The 14180-nt window shown below is 40.6% G+C and overlaps 2 protein-coding genes across 5 annotated transcripts in view; one reads left to right on the top strand and one right to left on the bottom strand.

Moving 5' to 3' along the window:
• The window catches only part of PRKD3 (protein kinase D3), a 43383-nt gene extending 36143 nt beyond the window's left edge, over positions 1-7240 (top strand). For all 3 annotated transcript variants that reach the window (XM_065833848.2, XM_071806188.1, XM_071806187.1), the window contains exons 16-19: positions 286-384; positions 1946-2213; positions 3114-3199; positions 4050-7240. In XM_065833848.2, the coding sequence (XP_065689920.1) occupies positions 286-384; positions 1946-2213; positions 3114-3199; positions 4050-4223 (627 nt within the window). In that variant the 3' untranslated portion in view covers positions 4224-7240. The remainder of the gene's footprint in view (positions 1-285; positions 385-1945; positions 2214-3113; positions 3200-4049) is intronic.
• Positions 7241-7900: 660 nt separating this feature from the next.
• Positions 7901-14137, bottom strand: NDUFAF7 (NADH:ubiquinone oxidoreductase complex assembly factor 7). 2 transcript variants are annotated; one of them, XM_065833850.2, is made up of 10 exons: positions 14059-14137; positions 13681-13817; positions 13449-13529; positions 12604-12714; positions 11375-11585; positions 10825-10883; positions 9985-10098; positions 9064-9207; positions 8572-8745; positions 7901-8190 (listed from the first exon to the last, which is right to left on the bottom strand). In XM_065833850.2, the coding sequence occupies exons 2-10, from the start codon at positions 13768-13770 to the stop codon at positions 7978-7980; spliced, it is 1197 nt and encodes a 398-aa protein (XP_065689922.2). In that variant the 5' UTR covers positions 13771-13817; positions 14059-14137; the 3' UTR covers positions 7901-7977. The 2 variants fall into 2 exon arrangements, with proteins under 2 accessions (XP_065689922.2, XP_065689921.2); XM_065833849.2 differs by lacking the exon at positions 14059-14137 and having other exon boundaries at positions 13681-13987.
• Between the last annotated feature and the right edge of the window lie 43 nt (positions 14138-14180).

Below are 14180 nucleotides of genomic sequence, written 5' to 3'. Positions count from 1 at the left end.
TTTTTGCCCTTTGCCCAAGACACAACATTATGGGTATCCAAAGATTCATATCAAAACAGTAAGCATTCAAAAAGCAGAGAGGAAGCTGGGGGGGGTGGAAGTAAAATCAAAACCATTAGTTCCAAGTCTTGATAGGCTAAAAAAAAAATCTAGTACTTGCACAGTGTATATGGGATAATTTTTGGAGACTCTGTTGATACAAATTACTGTCTTGCTTAGTGTGTGTGGCTTTTGACACTTTTGTTCCACTTGAATAGTTCTGGAAATGTTCTTTCCTTTTTGTAGATACTGGTTGCTTTGAGGAATTTACACTTCAAGAATATTGTGCACTGTGATTTAAAACCAGAAAATGTACTACTAGCGTCAGCAGAGCCATTCCCTCAAGTGAGTGAAGATTAAAAAATACTTCTTTCATCACTTTTCTGTTTGTTGTTGTTTGTTTTTTTTTTTTTAAAGAAATACAGGCATTTCAGCTTAAAGTGACCCCTTGTGGGATTGTTCAACTGACAAAGTCTAGAATTGCTTGAACTATGTTTATTATAGGTTTTTTTGTTCTGTTGTTTTTCTGTGTGTTTGCTTTTTTTTTCCTTCCAGCCCTTAGCCTAGTTCCATGCTTAATGGTCTGTTTCAGTGTCTTTCCCCTCAGACATGGATCATGTCTCAACAATGCTGTGCACCAGCATTCTTTCTTCCAAGGAGCTTGAGAAATACAACTACTGCAGCACTTAGCAAAAGGCTGTGTAGACTGCATCTATTTTTACACTTGTGAAGAGTGAGTGGAAATCGGTATTCTGGATTAGTGAGGATAGTCCAGTGGAAAAGGCGCAGGACTAGAAACTTCAAGACCAGTCCTCCTTTTCTGTTCTAATGCTGTTTGACCCTGGGAAACAATTTTTTCCATGTCATGCATCTCTTCCTCCTCACTCTTGTCCGTCCTGTTTATAGGCTGCTGAGAACAGGGACTGGCTCGTGTGTCACTAGCCTTAGTCACACATGTCTGTCATCAGTGTGTGTGATATGTAATGTAATATGAACTAAATAGCTAATTTCTGTCAGACAAGTGCTGTTCAGTGATACTAGTATTTATGTATTGTTGACATTTAACCCAGGCAGCTGTTATCTTAGATACCTTGGATAGTACGGATTTTGTGGAGGATATATGGAAATTAAAATCTGCTAGGCAGCATCAGGGAATTGCTTCTAGTCCCAAGACATTGATGTAAAGTGGAGTGGACTTTTGGAGAGTCACTTGTGTACCTTTAGCACACTGCTCTTGCTTACACCTTGAGGAGGGCTTATGAACCTGGGATTAGTGCTGGACTTCATCTGGATCCTTTTTTCTGTACAGGTGTCTGCTATGTTCAAGTTAAGGAACCATCCCAGAACCATGATGATTTGAGCATCAGTGTAAGCACCAGCTGCTGATGCATTTTACCTGAATGGTTACTGGACTGTTCTGCCCAGAGCTGGCTGAGTCTCAGTTCTAGTGAAAACTTACTGTTTGGTTTCTTTGTAGCTGAAGCCTCCAGCTTCAGGAATATGATTAAGAGGAATGTGACCTGCCTGGGATTCATGTGCTTTTTGACATTTTGGTTCTGTGCCTTGTGAGGGTGCAGGTCTGCCTCTGAAAATGAGCTGAGTTTGAAATCAGGTTTTCTGTCCTTATTTGCGCACTTGTGGCCATGTATTACACAGACTGCCTCAGACCTGCGTCTGTGCAAGGCCTGTTCAGGTCTTAGTCTGAAGCATGGTTGATCCACAGCCTGCAAAACCAGCAACCTAAAACCTTAGCTGACTGACTTATGCAATGTTTTGTCTGTGATTTAGTGCACGTGGTATTTAAGTGGTGGCAGAAATGGTACCAAATACTGCTCTGGTCTTGGGCAGTAGCATGCTTTGGAGATCAAGCAATGATTTCTCAGTCCAAAATCTATTTGTTTTGCAGGTGAAGCTGTGTGATTTTGGCTTTGCACGTATCATTGGTGAAAAATCTTTCAGGCGCTCTGTGGTGGGGACACCTGCTTATCTTGCCCCTGAAGTGCTCAGGAGTAAAGGTTACAACCGCTCTCTAGACATGTGGTCAGTAGGAGTTATTGTCTATGTGAGCCTTAGTGGTACATTCCCGTTTAATGAAGACGAGGATATAAATGATCAGATTCAAAATGCAGCATTTATGTATCCACCAAATCCTTGGAAGGAAATTTCTAGTGAAGGTAATAAATTGATTTTCTCTATTAGAATGTCTTTATATGTAGATAATTAATTCAGATGCTTAAACTTCAAGGTTCATTCAGATAGAAGTGTGAGAGAGTTTGAATTTAGTAGGCTATGCCAAAATGGATAAATATATATTTAGGAAAGAAAAATTGTCAAATATAATGTTTTAGATCATTTTCAGGGCAGGAGGAGCCAGTAGATTTAGCAGGAAAAATTGCACGCATGATGACTGGGATGAATAACCTGAAACTTCCCAAAATTCCCAATGAAAAATTAAACCATTTGTGAGTATTTGCTGAATGTTGATGTCAAAATGTACTTTAGATAAATTATAATTACGGAAATGGTTCAAAGTTGAATCTGGAATATTGGTTTTGTATATTAGCAATTGAAACACAGCCTCAGTCTAAATGTCAGATCTGAGCAATGTGGAAGCTTACGAGGTTGATCTCTAGAGCTCTCCAATGCCAGCTTTGTTATTAGTAATGTATAATTAGTAATGTATAATTGATGCACAAGTAGATGTGGAAGGGCATATACAAAAGTATAGAATAGAAGAAGTACCCACATAATTTTGGAACACAGGATTATGCTTGAGTTATGTAGCACTTCTGAAAATCACTAACATCAGTAAGGAAAAACATTAACAAGTAATATAGCAAAGCTTTTAGTGTTTCCATCAAAGCGGTGGGGAAGCTTATCCTGTACCTAGTTTGTATCCTCATTTAACATAAGCAAAGCTAAATATAAAATTTAAGAGCTTAAGTTCAAGAGAGTTCATTAGGATATACACAAACACATATATAAAAAAATTCACTTTCACTGCAGCATGTGAATAATGATAGAGGTGATTAGTGTTTAAACAATATAAATTTTTTTCTGTTCTTCTTTGTCAGCCATTGATTTAATAAACAATTTGCTTCAAGTGAAGATGAGAAAACGTTTCAGTGTTGATAAATCCCTTAGTCACCCATGGTTACAGGTAAACCCATCTGCCTTTTTCATTACGTTTATAATGGGTGAACAATGATTTTTTTGGGACTGAATCCTTCAGAGACTTATTGAAACTGCTTCTATCAAAGTTTGTTAACAAGCATTCATGAGGCCTTGAGTATTTCTGGTTTTAGCTTTACATTCTATGTACTCCAGGATTCTGCCCATCTGTTAACCATTTCTTTCTCAAGGAGAAATTTGTCTCCCACCCTTTATAGTCTGTTTGATACCAACATAGAGTTTTACTCTTCTGGCCTCTCTCCAGAACGCATGATGAGTGCGCGGAGCCCCACTGAGATCAGTACGGAGACAAAAATTGTTTGTTCCATGCTAAAGCGGACACACAGGCTGGTGTGTGCTGTACGTTGTAGTCATTTTGGAAGATAATTGTTCGGAATGGAATTTATCCGCTTGTTTGATGCAAGTTACTTTCACAGTGGTTTCACAATGCTGCATGCATATATCCACACATACAAATAACTTAAAAGACATTAAGGGGAATATCCAGTTGATTTTGAGTACAAACAATATTGGAACAAGTATAATTTCATGCATTTGCATACACAGAATTAATTTTTTATAATAATAAAGGTAACATAGCATTCTTGTTGCAAAAAGCTTTCATGATTTACAGTATTACAACCTTAGATACTAGTCTATTCAATTTTGAACCATTCTTTGTGGACACTATTGGGGTATTTGCTCGAGGGGTGGTATTTTAAACAGACCTTGATTATATGGTTATTTATACCAAAAGTAGAGACAAACTGCAGAATTTGTCTGTGGGAATGTAGTGCTGCTGTTTCTTAAATTGCTTCCTTACATCTTTTACTCCTTAGGATTATCAGACATGGCTTGACCTCAGAGAATTTGAAACACGCATCGGAGAGCGTTACATTACGCATGAGAGTGATGATGCACGCTGGAAAGAACATGCTTATGAACACAACCTTGAGTACCCCCAGCATTTTATTATGGCTCCTAATCCAGATGACATGGAGGAAGACCCTTGATTTATTATACATTATGCAAAATTGCAGCAAAGAAGGACGCTGCAGACAGAAACTGAAGATAAGTTTTGGAACAGCTGTTGCTCTTTCTGAATGCTGTATGCATAGTTCAGTGCATAAAGCCCCAGAGGATCCTGCATTGACATAAGAATAGACTGTTGTCTGACAAGCTTTTTTCCATCTCCGACTTAAACTATGAGTAGTTACTGGACAGTGGGATAAGCCCTGTTGGATAACATTTCACCAAGCTGTGTGGCTACAAAGCCATTAGTGAGGTGCAGTGTGTACAGACTGAATGGTTTGTGTGTTTTTCAAGGGTGTTTTTTTTTTTTTATAGCCTACACAATAAGAATTTTATGATGGTTTTCTAATCCCTATTTACTAGGCCATAGAGGACTGTTTTCTGTAACTTAGATGTGTCTCCCATTTTTTAAACTCTGCATGGTGAAAAGAGATTGTAAAAAGAAATCAGTGCAGAATACCTTGGCTAATAGCAAAACACGGTGGTTTAAGTTGAATACAGTTCTATAAATGAAGAAATAATTTGTTGCATGAAGAAATAATTTGCTGCTGTTAAAGACAGTTAACTTGGCCTGAATTTAACTTTTTCTGGATGCCCAAAAAAAGAAAACCCTATAACTACTTATATTCCTCTTGAAATGCTGGCCAACAATCTGAAGAGATGACAATCAAAGCTATGCTAGTCCTTTATTTTGTCTGTTAAAACAGAGCAATAAGCCACAACAGTGTGTTGCTGTGCAAGGCTGGCACATGTCATGGATACACACCAAAGGCGTTTTGCCTTCAAACCACACAAGTGATGCACAGAGAGCACACCAGACTCGATGTAGCATATCTTTTCACTCTGGAAAAACAGCTTCTTGCAGAAGGATGCGGAAGACTAGGGAAAAATACATGCAGCTTTTTTCTGTTGTTTTGAGTAATTACATTTTTAAATTTTTCTAAGATTTTTCTATTTTTTTTAAGGTTCCTTGGACTTGCATCAGGAGTAGTTTGTAGCCTGCTAGCTTGTATCTTAACTCTGCTCAAAACCTAGGAGTAACAGTGGACATCAAATCACCTGTTCCTTCTGCCAGGGCAGCTGGCTTGTAGGAGAAAGGGCTTTGCCTTCTGACCGTAACCTGCAGCCCCTCCTGTCGTCTTCACTGTGCTCAGCATTGTTGTTTGAGCTGAATGAAGAGTCCAATACCAACTCCGAATTCAGGGGTTTTTTTTAGGCAGATGCCTCAGTTGATGGATTCCAAATCACTTACTGGACTTGTGGCACAACAGAGAGGAAGCAGCAGTATTCTCTTGAAATGGTTCCCTCAGAGGACAGTGTAATGGTTACAGTTCATGGTATTTCCAAATGTTTGAGGCCATGGGTGCTAAATGCAAATGGAAGAGTTGTGGGTTTTTTGTCCTATTTTAAAAAACAGAAAGGGTGAAATCTTGCTGTGCTGCTGGGAGGTGCTGTAAATATCATCGATGTGCTAAGCTGCTTAACTGGAGATTGGTTTGAAATACTTAAAACATTGTACAGGTTTGAACTGCAAAGTCAGTGAGAGGCTTTGGGGTATCTCCTCTCTCTCTTACAAAGATATCCTTCTGTGTGTGTATCTGTACATAAGTATTTTTTCTTTTACTGCTATTATTCAGGTAAGGAACAGGTGAGCAGACCTTTTCTAACTTGTTAGATATACCTAAATTTTTACACAGTTATTTCAGGGCTGGCAACTGCTTGCAATGACAGTGACGTGGCAGTAGAGTCAGTGGCAGTTGCAGAAGTATGTACCCACAGGTAGGTTTGGGTCTTTGATGCACCTTTTCTTTTCCTATTGCCCTTACCTGAACTGCCACTGAATCTTGTAGGTGTTCAAGTTGGTAAAGGCTGAACTCTGGGTTCTCTGTCAGGGTACACCATGCTTCGTACAAAACGTTGGTGCAGTCTGTACGGCATTTGCCTACAGCCAGCAGCAGGCAGAGCACTTCAGCCTTTCCAGCCATGGCGTGTCCCCTCTCATAGCACGTGTTTTTCTCAGGTTTGTGCCATGGGACTTGCCTCTCTCCTACCCTTGGGGTTACCCTCCCCCTTTTATGCTGTCAAGGCGGTGCAAAGGAATTCAGAAGGGACAGAATTTGTCCCTCAACTTTGCTATCCTGTTAAGGCAGAGTTTCAGGACTGCTTCAGGGAGGTGCTGTTTTATGTCATTGGAACCAGAACAATCAGTTGGTAGTCTAGAATTTGCTCAGACTAGGCAAGGGAAGCAGGGATTTTTTTTTTTTTTTTTTAATTATTCCCCCCCCCCCACTTCAATTTCTACTTCTGAAGTGACCAAATTTCAGTGAAGCCATTGCTATCTTCCATCCAAACTGTAGATACAGTCTGGTTTTAAACTTCAGATTTTATACTTGAGCTGTCACTTCAGGTTTTCCTGTGGGTTTTTTGTTTAAGGGAGGAAAAAAGCCAGCTTGGTCACTTGGAAAAGCACAACAGGAATGGTGGAAGGAGGGGCTAGTAATGAAGTAGAAGACCTGGCTGATGTCTCTCCCCATGAAGTCTGTTCTGCTCCAAAATACTATATGAGCTATTTATTCTTGAAGTTGTACTAAAAAAAAATGCTGTTGGCCTTTGGAGGAGATTGCTTGACCACGTATGCAGACTTATGGGGCCAGACAGTAGTAGCCACAAGCAACTAATAGCCGAGGAACCGAAAAAAATCAGGCGTACATTAGGAGTAAACTTTCTTCAGAGTAGTAAAAATAGCTGATTTTTTAATTCCTTTTTTTTCCTACCTTTACTGCAGACTTTGACAGCAGTAGGTTACAGTGTTTCATATCCTTATCCCTAGATGAATTAAGTTACATTCATTCAAGAAATAGTGCTATGATGCTATGAAAAGCTCATGTAAGATTTATAGCCTCAAAAGGACACTGTTAAGTACTTTTATATTTTTATACATCCCGTTGTTTGTAAATATCCTCTGATAAGCTTGAAAATAAAATTTATTTCCCTATCAGACTTTTTCTTTTTATTTACATGAAATATCTCTCAACATCACATGTTCTTAGAAGTAAATGTTTCTTTATGCTTCCTTGATTGTAGATTTGTCATTAGATATGCCCTGCTGTGGGAATTCTGTTAGCAGGAGCTTTGGAACTAATAACTCTTTTTGCATTGTTCTGTCACCATTCTCTTTAAAAATATCTTCAAAAATGTCAAGGCATTTTGGATTTTAAGCAAGTACCAAAGCTGAGTACCCTGAAAGTCTCCATAGCACATCTGTGTGTTACTGACAAGTTTTAACTTTACTCCACTAGTAAATACTTCACTCAGCTCTATTATAAGACCCATGAAACACTGGTCATTCTCTGCTCTGCATATGCAGATTTCTATGTGTGGTGTTTCATTTCCACACATACCATGTAGGTAAGTCAATAGGTTTAGCGTGCTGCATTATATTTGCTCTGATATAGCAATCCCTGCCAAAATGGGGTTAGGCCCTGAAGTGTAGATTGCTGTGAGAAAATTGCCTGGAGAAGTCATGTGACATTTCATGTGCTTTCAGTTCAAAGGTAAATCCAAATATTTAGTTCTTACTGTGTATGTAGCTATATGCTGACTACATTATTGCAAAAAAAATTAGTGTGTGAGGCCATAAAATACAGGACTCTATTCATTTTACTTTGATTTTTTTTTTTAATTTAATAAGTTGCTGTTGAAGCTACTACTATCATTTTGCTGTAGTATTTGAAATTACTTCAGTAAGAGTTCACTGAATCCAGCAACAGGCGGTAACGGAGACTCTGATTCTGGCTTATGTTTCTTGTCAGGACGTGCAAATCTGTGGTGAGGCAGCAGGGCAAAAAAGCTGAAACAGTCCCCCATCTTCTTGGGGTTCATCAGCATATCATAGCTGTGAAGTAACTGCTCACGAGTTGCTGTGTCACATGAATTCTGCAAGAGCACCTAAAAACAAAGAATGTAGGTTACAGCCCTTCCTGCTTTCCTACCAATTCCCTCACACCTGCAATCTCTTCTTGCATCCTTTTTGCTTACAGTCATGTAACCGTGCCATTGTGTTCAGTAGAACGGGTGAGATCCGTGGTGGAGCTCATACATTTATACAAGTAGCAAAGTTTTGCATTAAATACTCCTAAATATAATATGATCAGTTAACTTTGAGGGATCTAAAGTAACTTAAGTCTAGGAGAAACAACTCTGATCTCACACCTATATGTTGTTTTGAACAGCTTTCTTTTAAAATCAAATTTTTATGAAGTCTCTCTTGCTGCTTTAGAGTATTGCTTGTGGATTAGGAGAGTTTATCTACCTGTACATGTATCGTACCTGCAATCGGAGGTCAATGCCCATGTTTTTTAAAAACTCCCGTTGTTTTATGGGGCCTAATGTAGCTGTTCTTCCCTGTGTCATCTTTCGAAGATAGCTGAAATCAACATCTGCTGTCAGGTCTGCCGTACCTGGAGCGCTCAGCACGTCATGAAGTTTATGATTTCGGAAACCCTGAAAAATTAAATTGGAAGATTATGCTCAGCTATACTCCTAGCTACCATAGCTGGGGCTAGCAAAGACAAAGATGTGTGTGTGAGGGATAAGAATAGTAAATTTTACCTTGAAAATTTGAGATAAATGTAGCAAGGGCTCAGATTACCCTTTTCCACCTGACAGAAACTCTTACAGGTACTGATTAAATAAGACTCAATTATTCAGTTTTTGCTCATGTCCACCAAAGACCTTTCTCTTACAAAAACTTAATGATTCAAGTGACAAATAAGAAGCCACAATCCTCTGTTATCTTTTATTTCAGGATAAATGACTTACCCGGAAAGTGTCAGTTTTCGTTCCATCATGACCATAATCGGCAACCAGTGCAGCCCCACCACCCTTTTCTATACGACAGGCAAGATTCTGAATGATGACACCAGCCTCGGGACACACTTCCAAGTGATTTCTTGTTTCTTCAGGCTAGTGCAGAGTTCAAAGATCAAAACACCTGTATTAGCAAACCGGTACAGGGCAAGAGTTCTTCACAACTGACATCATGTGATTGTCATCACTTCATTGGGGCACAGAGGTCCAGGGTGCTTTGTAGGTTACCTCGAGCTTGAGCTAGTTTTTGCTAACTGTTATTTTCAATTAGTGTTTTCTGAGTGCTGGATTTCAGTCATCTCTTCTATAACCTATAGTCAAGTGAAATGAACATTTTTGTAACAAGTAAGAATACCTGCATCAGGTGAAACTGCATTACTGTGGTACTGAAAGCCCTTTGGCTGTGTGCATCCTTCAAAAAGGCCTTTCTGTGTGAAACTCTGGTTTTAATCTCAACTATTTCATTTTGTAACTTTAAGAATCCAGTGAACTTTAGAAAAATAAAAATCTTAGACACTTTGCATCAAAGGTCAGTACCCAGCTGCACTGAGCTGAGAGCCTGTTTTAGGCAGGGCCACTGTCGAGGTGGTGATGTGACACGTGCAACGCAGAACACTTGTGGCTTCAGTTTGCTCTCTGAAGCGTTTTGTCTGTTTAAGCTCTGATTTTGCAGGGTTTGATGTTCATGTTTGTTTTTGTGCTGTATTTTCTCAGCATATGAAGTCTAATGCTTGTGGAAGTTCTGCGGAACAGAAATGGTAAGCTGTATTTACTCATTTATAAACTGAGAGCCGTCCTTGCTGTCACAATAACTGAGAAGCATTAAATGTACTTGAAAGATGTAAGTGCGAACTCTGGTAGGCATAACCTTACCTGAATAAAGTTTTGTGTCGCGGGGGTACTGGATGGTGACAGGACAAACCGCAGCTGGTCAGGAACTTCTGGATCTATATCAACCAACACTTCACGCCAGCCTTTCTCTGTTCTCTGTTTAATGAACCCAGAGTACTCTTTTTCACACTCTTAACAGATACAACAGTATTTTATTTGATTGAACTAATGTGTTAGGCGTTTTCACAAATATTTTAAGAACATAATATGCTATTAACAATTATTCACTCCTATTTAATTCCAGTAACTGCCTTGGAAAAAGCTTGTCATAAAGACTTGTCTGCAGAGTCAACAAATACAGGTTTAATTATACTTAAAAAGAATGAATGATATTGTTAAGAAAAATCCTGCCTCTTCTATTGGTAGTGCAACATTTAGCTTATCAAAATAAAATATTTTATTCTACCAGTGATTATCATAAACTAATTATCAAATTGAACAGGAAAGTTTCTTTTAAATGGTTATTAGCTGCTACTTTGCTATTCTCATTACCATTCAAATGAAAGCCTTTCAGTCTTTGCTAGTAGTAGTACATAAATAATGTGGAAATTAAGAACTTCATTAATGTAGCATAAGAAATAAGAGAACTTGAGACTTAGCAGAAAGAAATCTTAAGCTTTTTACAAGTTTTAGCCATGCAAGAACAGTTACTATTTTTACAGGTATCAGCTGAATTAAGCCTTATTTGTCCAAAGTAAGTTAGAAGTATTTTATCACCAGAGACAATGCGTGTGCCTATTTGGGCATGCTAATTCTCTTCTTTCTCAAAGAGAAAAGGCAAATAAGTAGATAGGCGCAATCACAATAATCTTCTTGCTATACCTGAAACTTATGTATTGGTAGGGCATCAAAAAACTCATGTGCCAAGTAGAAACTGTAACCTGCGGGAAGGTAAAAAAGAATGCATTAGGTTACTAATGCTTCCATAGTGGCTTCCAATTGAAAATTAAAATGTTTTTATGAATTTTAATGAACTAAACTAGTTAATGTGGTTGTGAAATAATTGTCGTTAGTTCCAGCTTAGATACATCAAAGACAGCATTTCTACAGCTAGCTCTAGCTTCCAGTTCATGAATTTTATATTGGTGTCTCATGAAAGGAGATTCAGACAAAGCCAGCAAATGGCTTCCCAGGGAAAGAAGTCGTCAGACTATATGAAATTGGGTAGCTATCCCAAAATTAAGGTAGTCAGAACAGAGAGCAGGTATGAAAATGAGCCAATATGCTGGCTCAGACTCATACAAGAAGAACAAATATGTGCATTAACTACTTTTGCATCCATTATGAAGGCCAGCAGAGATGTCTTCTATTATCAAAAGCTGCAAATGGAGGAAGGATGCTGCCCCTGTAGCAAGACATTCAAGCTCCTTACCTAGTGGCACATCTTGAATGTCTCTGTACCAGAAAATGGGAATTCCCGTTTTGCTAATGCCTTTCATGTAAACAGACTTGTCCTCAGGGTTTGACTGCACCTTCCCTCCTGTCAACATCTGCGCTTGGATCTCACTGAGTTTGGGACTCACTTCTACCAGATGAATAGAGACATCACATTTACTAAGTAAAGAGGCAAGCTGCTTGAAGACCTATAAAGGCAGATGAATTCTATTAGGCACAGTCACGCTCTGCATACATTAAAGGTTTAAGAATTAACCTTTAATCTCATTATTTATATTCAAGATACAAGATTTAGTTAGCTTTCATTTAATGCAATAGTCTCAGTGAAAGACACTGCACTTTGCTCCTCCAGAAGGAGATGGAAATTTCTTCATCAATTTTAATAAAAGCTGCTACACTTCTAATAAAGTTGGCAAAATACAGCACACATTATAATGTTCTAAGGACAACATGAAATGCTAATTCAGAATCGCAATAGTGTTAAGAGTGAGTAGCTCCAGTACCTGCAGAGGATTTAGCATTAGCAGAAAAATGGGTCAGCTTTCCCAGACACCATGACCAAAAAGAAAGCAATATCCCACATTTCTCTGTGGTTATTAGGCTTCTTCTCCATTAACACATGTAAATGGAATAAAAGTTCTTCTGAGGTACTATATCCCATTAGTGATTTGTCTCTGAATCAGTAGCATTTCAATTAATAGCCATGCAAGCAAGACAGAACAGAAAGACTTAACTCAGAAGAAATCAGCCCCTGAAATCCCAAAGGAATGGATGCAACTTCACCCCTGAATGACTGTCCTCCCCTCTTCTTCCTGGTGCTTGCACTGAGGCCTTCCCTCCCCATTACACACAGCAGCACCCTCCCAAGTGGATTTTGGTTTGGATAATGCTTTCCTATACAGAAATACTTTGTAATGGAATATTCCCACCCTCCTCTTCTGTCAAGTAATGTTTGAAAGATTACACACCTGTATGCACAGTCTGTGCACCCTGGCCCGAGTTTTCCTTCGAACTCAAAGAACTGGTCTCTGCTGAACAACAGAAACTTGCACATATTCTAATTAGATTCTAAGCTGCAAATCTCCTGAGATGATTTGGTTACTACGGAAGGTTAAACCCTGATAGCAAAGCCTCATTCCTTCAGATTTCAATGTAGTCACAGAATAAAGCCAGAAATGGAGAATATTAATATTAGTTGTCACCTACCCGCAATATATCATCAGTAAGAGTGCCCCTCCCTGGGCCCATTTCCACCAGCTGGAACGCTTTAGGTTTGCCTGCGGCTATCCATTCACTAATGTACCATATTCCTATTAACTGACAGTGAGAAACAACACAAAGAGTTGCAGTAATAATTTCAGAACTTGTGGAAAGTAACATCTGCCTTTTGCCTGATAATAACTAAAATACTATACAATATTCTCTCTCTCTGTACTTTGAGGTTAAGAAAAATCATACCTAACTTTGCCGTCTTTAGGTATTAAAGTTGCAATTGTTTGCTATCAGCACAGCAGAAGCAACTCTCCACCAGCAAGCAGGTGGGACTCTTTTCTGGCTGGTGCAGGTGCAAGAACTTTTACAGTTTGAATGCAGGTCAGTGCTCAATTGCCTCTGAATGGCAGCTCCTCATGACAGTGCCTTTGTGGAAATGGCATGAAGAACAGCCTTTAACTGATCTTCACTACTGGAAATGATACACAAACCAGACCAAACTCTGAAAATTATTTTTGATTAGAGCTTTCATACGAAGAAACTACCATAACTTTTTTTTTAAACAAGTTCTATATGAAAATAAGTGTTAGTAAGCATAGATGGTGTCCCAGACTATAACACATGAAAGGACTCCCTGATCTTCCAGAAAAACAGAAGACCCTTTCCTCCTCCAAAACCAATTTTTCTTTTGGGAAATACAACTCAAAGGTTCATGTCTATTGGTCGTCATTACTGTTCAAGTATTTTGACACTGGTGATCACTTGTAAATCCCTGCCAGCCCCTCTAGCTTAGGAATGACGAGCAGTTATTTAAGACAGATACGGGCCCCACGCGTTACCTCTCCGAACACCTGACTGATTTCAGGGGAGGTGACAAAATCCCCGCTCTCGCCGATGCCGCCGCGGCGCGTGTAGTAACCCTGCATGGGGAGAAGGGAGAGGAGCTGGGGCTCGCTGAGCGGCCCGGCGGGGCCGTTGCTCGGCCGGCAGCGACGCCACCGGGGTCCGGTTGCTCAGGCCCGGTGCGCATGCCGCCACCGAGCTCAGCCCCCGGCCCGGTCCCGCCCGCACCTCGCCGGGGTTGGTGAGCGCCTCCCGCATGTACTCGGCCACCGTCACCGGCCCGGTGGCCCGCAGCTTGAGGAGCAGGTGCCGCAGCATGGCGGAGGCCCGGCCGGGCCCCTTGGCCTCCGGCTCGCCCCCCGCTCCTGGGGGGCGGGAAAGGCAGCGGTTACCGTGGTGGCGGGGGAGCCGATGGCAGCCAGCGGGGCCCAGGGCGACGGCGAGGAGCGCGCGGCGCGCGGGCAGCAGGGCCATGGCAGCGGCACCGGTGGCCCTGGCCCGCTCCTCCTTCCCTTCCGCCGCCCCGGGTCCTGGCCACTGGGTGACCACCCTGCGTCCCGTCGCTGTATGAGGACGAGCCACTGGATAAGCGCCGCTAGGACCTACTGTAATTACGGTAAGATTTTTCCGAGACACCTCTCTCCAGCTTTCCGCTGCCTCACTTCGGAGACCTCCGCGCTCAACCTCCGCCCCCCTTGCAGGACCTGCGTTCCCGCTGTCCTGCGGCG

This window comes from Patagioenas fasciata, chromosome 3 (assembly GCF_037038585.1).
Source record: "Patagioenas fasciata isolate bPatFas1 chromosome 3, bPatFas1.hap1, whole genome shotgun sequence".
Lineage (NCBI taxonomy): Eukaryota > Metazoa > Chordata > Aves > Columbiformes > Columbidae > Patagioenas > Patagioenas fasciata.
Note: the sequence above shows the minus strand (reverse complement) of the source record. Positions and strands in the feature narration are given on the sequence as shown.